At 37.0% G+C, this 7,428-nt stretch overlaps 1 protein-coding gene across 1 annotated transcript in view; it reads right to left on the bottom strand.

Annotated features, from left to right (window-relative positions):
• Positions 1 to 299: 299 nt before the first annotated feature.
• LOC121926840 (cytosolic phospholipase A2 epsilon-like) overlaps positions 300 to 7,428 on the bottom strand; it is a 68,721-nt gene continuing 61,592 nt past the window's right edge. Inside the window, 4 exon segments of the mRNA XM_042460191.1 lie at positions 300 to 707; positions 1,362 to 1,551; positions 2,746 to 2,915; positions 6,411 to 6,599. Of these exon segments, the coding sequence (XP_042316125.1) occupies positions 499 to 707; positions 1,362 to 1,551; positions 2,746 to 2,915; positions 6,411 to 6,599 (758 nt within the window). The 3' untranslated portion in view covers positions 300 to 498.

Genomic DNA, 7,428 nt, shown 5'->3' with positions numbered 1-7,428 from the left:
CACAATCATTACTTAGTCATGATTGTGACACTATTATCATGACTATAACTCACCACCACCATCCACTTTACAGGCAACAGCTGCATGTGGGGAAGCTTATCCATTCTATCAGCAATCAGAGCAAGTGTGAATGAAGTTTTTGTCAAGTTTTTTGGGGGTTACACCAGGAGGGGTTAGGTAATTAATTATATTTAACTAAGCAGCCGGTGTAGAATACAGACCAATATCTGTTAACCATGGTTGCAAAGGAAAATGAAAAGCCACTATTTTAAATTTTCTTTTTAATCAGATTTGTCAAGGGGAAAGCAGTACCAGATGTATGCAATCAACAATCTCTACTACACAATGCAGAGGACTAATTTAAATTAAGAGTTAAAGCTTTATTTATCAGTCTATCAGTCAAACTCATTAACATCATAATCCTCCATATGTTTATTCAGAAATCTCTGAGTTCAAAGTGTGTTTACAACTGCAGATGTAAACTTTCAGGACAGGGAATCATGACTTCTTCTGTTTTCTCCGTTTTACTGCTACACGCAAAGCTTCAATAATCTTCTTTTCATTGTTTAGAATGTTGTATTCAGTCAGATTTACCAATCTGCCAAAATTTGCCTTTGAGAAGCAGACCTCCCTTGTAGTAAATGGGGAAAATATAGTGGAAACATCTACATTGCCTTCTTCCATATTTTCTGGGGTGCGCTCCACACCTAAGAGAGAAAACAAGTGAGTTTTACCAATAAGGTATTAATCTAAGACATAGCAACATAGTTGGCCCAGTCACATGAATGTTGTTGGTCTTGCCTACCAACTCCATTTTAAAAATATCTTTGATAAATTAAGACATAAGGATCTAAATCAAAACATGATGCTAGTGTTAGCATTGGTGGTTTCGTTACACCATGGCAGCCTTCCCAAAATGAAAAACATGCACCAGGATGTTTCTCAGCCTTTCAGAGCAGGTATTTAATCTATCATGGGGATGGGGAGAAGGGACATTGCACATTTCATGCTTTCACCACACTGAACAACATACTGGTCAAGATTTCATATCATTCTAGTGCAACCAGAGCCAAAGGTATGTTTAAAAAGATCTTTGCCTGATAGAAGGAAAGGATTAAAGAAGAGGCCATGCCAGCCTCTCATGTGGGGGTATTCTGTGGTTTGGGAGCAGCCATCATGAAGGGTCCCTCCTGTGTCAAAGCAAATCTCCCTGTGTAGATGGCGGAAGGACAGCCTCTCCCAAAGTTCTTCAAACTCAGGTAGGCTTTGATAAGGAGATACAGTCTTTCAGACATTCTGGATCCAAGTCGTATAGAGCTCTTAGTCCATTACCACATATCTACATAATCTACATTATTTACCAGGTTCTGAGTATTTCCTGAAGGTATCATTTGTTAAAGGGAAAAAGAGCACTGTTGGAACATCTACATTTTCTTTATCTTCAAACACATAGCACTCCTTTAGGTTGGTTCTCCTGTCTTCTTCACTGATCTCTATTTTGGGGAATGGGATTCCCTGCTCAGCAGCATATACTGAAAACTGGTCCAGATTCTAAAAACAAAACAAAAACAAGACGAACTGCAAATTCAGATAAAGCTAATGATACACCAACCAATCTAAATACAGTACATTTCATTATCTAAAGGCCTTGAGCAATATATGGTAGGTAGAATAGGATGTGGTGGCTTAGTGGTTAAGATGCCAGTTCTGATGATCGGAAGATCGGAAGGTTGGCAGTTTGAGGCCCAAGTGCTGCATGATGGAGTGAGCTCCTATCACTAGTCCTAGCTTCTGCCAAACTAGCAGTTTGAAAGCATGTACATGCAAATAGATAGACAGGTACCACTTCTCAGTGGGAAAGTAACAGCATTCGGTGCAGTCATGCTGGCCACATGACCACCAGAGCAGTCCTCAGACAACACTGGTTCTTTGGCTTAGAAATGGAGATGAGCACCACCCTATACAGTCCGTTACAACTAGACATTCATGTCAAGGGACTATCTTTACCTTCACCTAGAATAGGCATGCAAGCAATTTTAATCAGTAGGCATGTCCTATACACAAGGTCAGAATCTAAATAACCAAAGAAACAACCAAACAAATGCTTTATTTCTAAATATTTGTTTGGTTATTTAGATTGTGAGCTTTTAGGTCATAGAATCTTTATTCCAGCTGCTATATAATATCAGGAATGCAGCCTGTGAAACTGTTTTCTTCTGCAGCATTATTTCCAGAAAGGTTTGGCAAATCCTAAGCATGAATGTCTTTGGGACACTTTGAAGCATAGACAGTCTTAATTGCTTTTTATACCTACTGCATTTTAGCCTTTGCAGAAAAGCATGAAACCCTATTCAAAGCAATTTTGTAATGCAGGACGGAGGCTTCTGAATAGCCAAATCAAAAAGAAGATTCACAAGGAGGAAGTTACTTTTTGCTGCTACCACAATGGTAAATTCAACAACAGGTGTATGGAGAGAACCCATGTTGAGGCCAGAGGTGGCACAAATATTGACTGGGAGTGAAGTGAAGCCCATGGACCATGTGGTCCCACACTTGACCTGTGGAAAGAACCACTTTTCTCCCAAATAATATGAATATAATTCAGAAATATAGTACTGTTCACTAAAACAACATACCAAGATAATTAATAATCTGTACCAAATAAAAGAGAAATTTAGCAAATTATACAAATTATGCAAATGAATGTATCCAATAAAATAGCTGGGATAAAATGACATATTTCACCTTGGTCTGTACACCTCCCGAGTAATTTAAATGTAATATAACATCCACTTTTCTTTCTGGTATCAGAAGAGGTGGGTAGCTAGTATTGATGAAGAACCCAGTATCAACCAGAGACAGAGGTTGTTCTGCTGTTTCCATTAGTTTGTCAGGTTGAGTATCCACCACAGTGTCTGAAAAACAAGTACTTCAGGATATAGAATTAATAAGGAAAAGACTGAAATACTGACCATGAATTTAACAAAAATTGCAGCTGAAGATCTGACTAAAAGTTCTAATTTCAAGTTAGAAAACAAGTAAAATAGTTGGGAATAAATATAACAACCAAAACACTGACTTGTTCAAAAATAATTGTACCAAAGTATGGCAAGGTTGAACCTGACCCGATGGGAAAAGAGCAATCTATCTCTGATGGAGAGAATGGCGACCCAAACATGTCAGTTCTTCTGAAGATGCTTTTTCTCTTCCAGAATATTCCAATATTAATAAATGAAGAAACCTTCAGGAGATGGCAAAATGATATGATTACATCTGGGCAGGAAGGAAATCATGTGTTAAATGAAGCTTCTTCAGGATGAAACTTCTAGAGGAGGTCTTGGAGTGCTACATCTAAGATTATATTACAACACCTGCTGCATGGAGTGGTTAAGGTAATTGATGTGATTGGATAACAGAAGAATTTTGCAACTGGAGGCAACTGGAAATCGTTTTGGATGGCACACATTTTTATTTTATGATAAAATAAAAGTGAGCCAGGGGTTTAATAAACATGTCCTGAGAAAAGCTATACTGTATTCAGGATATAGAGCAAGTAGAAAATGCACATAAATAGGAATATCCTGTTGTGGACCTCACACATGAAAGCATTCCATCAGACAGAGACTATAATCGTAGGGCCCTGATTAAAACCTGATTATAGAACAAGAAGACAATATCTATTCTGATGAAGAACTAACTGAAGAAGGTTATAATATGAACTGGTTTATATATTGGCAAATTAATGAAAGCTATAAAATGGACAAAAAGATATACAGATTTACGAAAAGACAATCAGATTTGGGAAAAATATTGTTAACAGAAGAAAATGAGTTAATATCAAAACTATACAAAATACTGCTGAAAATGGAAACCGAAAATGAACAGATAAAGGAATGTATGATAAAATGGGCTCAGGAATTTGGTGACAACATTGCATTAAAGACTGGGAATTGAATTGGCAATAAAGATTAAAATACAAATTAGCAATAGGTTTGAAGGAAAACTACTATAAAATCCAATATAGGTGGTACCTACTCCTGAAAACAAAATGTATAAGAACACCAGTGATAGGTGCTGGAAATGTAAAAGTGAGAAGGGCACCATATTACATATGTGGTGGCAGTGTGCAAAAGCCAAAAAGATTCTGGTCACAAATACACAAGGTAATCACATGAATCTTGCAAATTAAACTGAACAAAAGCCCCCCAAACTTTTATATTAGGTATAGTAGAAGAGGAAGCAGAAAAAAGATATTGAAAGCTCCACTTCTGCATGATAACAGCAGCCAGAGTAATATACCCTAGAAAATGGAAAGAAGAGGGGATTCCAGACATAGACAAATGGAGATGGGAGATGTTTGATTATAAGGAAAATGATAAATTATCACAACTACTTAGAAATGCACCAACAGAAAAAATTGAGGTTTGAGGCAGAATGAATGAGTACTTTCAAGCAATATGATTTCTGTTTGTATATCTGTTTACATATTTATTCCTGGATTACATACAGTACATTGATTAAGGTGCATTAAGAAGTAAGGATCATAATAGATTTCTAGAGTCAAAGGCATATTGATATACAAATTTATGAATGGTGTATGTTAATGAAAGTAGTAAAGAAGGAAAAAGAATTTTTAATTTTTTTTTATTATAAATGGTATTTAACTACTGTCCACAGGAAAATAGTTTTGATTGAGAAGATAGTGATATGAAATAATACCAAATATGAGAATAGTAAGTAATATGGGGGAAAGGAGGCGAGTAGTAAGTAAAAGGAATATAAAACATCCAAGAAAAAGATCTCAGAGTAAAGGAAAGGAAGTATTATGTTCGTGATTATTTTATGTATTTTAATCGATTGTTATGTCATTTTTTGTATGTTATGTTATGACTTGTAGTTTATGTTATGTCTTGTAGTTTATGTTATGTTATATCTAGTAGTGATGTTGTTTTTTATGTGTTGAAAATAAAAAAAGAAAAGAAAAGCAAGTATTTCCCATCAGCCTTTGACAAGAAGAACCATCTCTGGCAAAAATAATAGTGGCCTTGTCTTTCTTCCAAATTCCATGTATTAACTGCTTCTTGTTTCCTGGTTTTAACCTTTGCTAATTGTTTTGTTGCACTACTTTATCTTGTACTTTAGTATGTTGTTCTTATTTCATTGCTTTTAATGTATTATTGTTAGCTAATTTGAAGCCTTTTAGAGGAAAAGTGGAAGCAAAAAGACCGAAGATAACTACAGAAAGGTGCACGATAACTACATTTAGGGATCTGTTACATCCGTTCATTCAAAGAAAGCAAGGCTTTATTTATTTTGTTGTTAAAACAATAGAGGCTTGACTAAACTAAGCTTATGGGATGGGGCTTGGAGCAACCAATGAGCTGCCACAATCTACAGGACTCAGAAGGTCCTTCAGGTGTGGAAGGAATCAGGGATGTACTGTATAGCATCATCAGTAGGCTAACTTGACAGGCACTGGACAAACCACATACCACCATCTTTGAAAACCTTGGAATTGTTTCCAGGCCTGCCAGTTGTCCCATGGCTAATCTAAACCTAGGGGCAGTACACACGGGTGCTTTGTGATGCCCTGATGCCAAAATTAGGGCTCACTATGGTGCAACAGCTATATGCACCAAGCTCTAATATTGGCACCATTATGTCACAAGGCTGCAGCCTCATCCACACAGGATGCAGCCTCGTGATGTAAGGGCACCAGAGCACCCATGCGCCTCTGGCACTCTAGGCAGCTCCTTTTTTGCTGCGCAGTGTTGCCCCCCCTGTTTGGTTGCTGTGGCAATGCAGTGCAGCAAAGAGGGGTGACATTTCATGGCCCATGTGTACAGTCCCCTAATTCCAAAGTAACCAGCTTTTAAAATACTATTAGATGAGAAACAAAGGGACTACTATGTTATCTGACCAGCTCAGTGGCCCTTGAAGATTTTCTAACAGAATGTCTTCAATACCTAATTAGTAAGCATATTTTCTCAGCACTTGGTTCATGTATTCTAGATGAAACTGTAATTGATTCTGGTGCTTATCTCTCATTTATTTTATTTTTACCTTTTAAAAAAAAGTTTTCAGAGTGCAACTTGCTAACAAACATGGTCTTGAAAATGTTGGAAAATTTAGAAATTTGTTTCATTAAAATGTGAACAGGTTTCTTGTAGGGTGAAAAGCATCAAAACACAAAATCTTCCAAATATAACTTTCATTAGGCCTGCTTGTACCACTCAATTAGCTCATAGTGCAGTTAACATAGATCTAGGCTATGCATTATCACATCAAACATGGCAAGGTACATCCTTTTTAGTTTGTGGGCTGGTTCACCCACTTTGGTTGTGATGAGTAACAGTTAAATATACTCCATGCACTGAGCCATCAAGACAGATGTAGTTTAAATACTGTGCCTTTCCATGTAGAAAATTGCTTATTCTCCAAATATTCATCATTTAACTGGAAGCCCCTCAGGAAATTGGGATACTCTGCCATTGTTGGGCGTCCTGTTAAGACGTCTCGGAGAGCAGAAGCAAGGCGACCTGGGGGTGTGACTAGCCGAGTTTCCAGACTGTATGGATCTGAAGATATAAGAGAATCATCTGAAAAAGAGTAAAAATGTTTGAGTCCCTTGACTGCATGTGTGGTTATAGGTACCATTACAGTAACTGAATCCATCAGAGGAGAAAAGTTTAGTGAAAAAGAATATCCTTTGTATGTAAAGCTCCTTGAAAAGTATTTACTCCTCTTGACTTTTGCACATTTAACTGGATTTACTTTAAATTTAATGGATTTAATTGGCATTGTTTCTGATTGATGTACATAATGTACTCAACACTTTGAAGATGCAAAATATTTCTTAATGGGGCACAAATTTAAGTACCCTGCCTAAATACCCTAAAGGCACCATATCCCATCTGATCTCAGAAGTTAAACAGGTTAATAGATGGATGGGAGACCACCAACAAATATGAGGTACTAGGCTATATTTCAGAGGAACTGGCAAAAAAAATTGCACCTTCCCTGTGTTGGGTGTCTTGTGTATATCAAATAACAACCCCAATTATAAAGCCATTTTGATCCACTGTTGTAACACAAAAATGTGGAAAATTGAAGGGGGCAGTTGAATACTTTTGCAAGAAAGCTATTGCCGAAACAAACCTAAATCAAAGCCAAAGCCAAATCATTGATGTGCAAAACAAAAATGTTAGTGAACACTGAAACGATGGGTGGATATTTGTCAGGCCAGAGCAGATCAGGTAGAAAACAAGTCATCTTATAAGATATTCCAATTACTGGATTTTTCCCCCATTTAAAAATAAGGTTGCCCATAAATTCTAGAACACTGGCAGAATGGTTGCTTTGCACTTGAGAAATAGAGCCACAACTGTCCCTGCAAACAATGTCACATGATGGTGTGCATCCATAAAA

The sequence above is a fragment of the Sceloporus undulatus genome, chromosome 1, assembly GCF_019175285.1.
Source record: "Sceloporus undulatus isolate JIND9_A2432 ecotype Alabama chromosome 1, SceUnd_v1.1, whole genome shotgun sequence".
In the NCBI taxonomy this organism is placed as follows: domain Eukaryota; kingdom Metazoa; phylum Chordata; class Lepidosauria; order Squamata; family Phrynosomatidae; genus Sceloporus; species Sceloporus undulatus.
The sequence above is the reverse complement of the archived record's forward strand: the minus strand, read 5'-3'. Positions and strand labels throughout refer to the sequence as shown.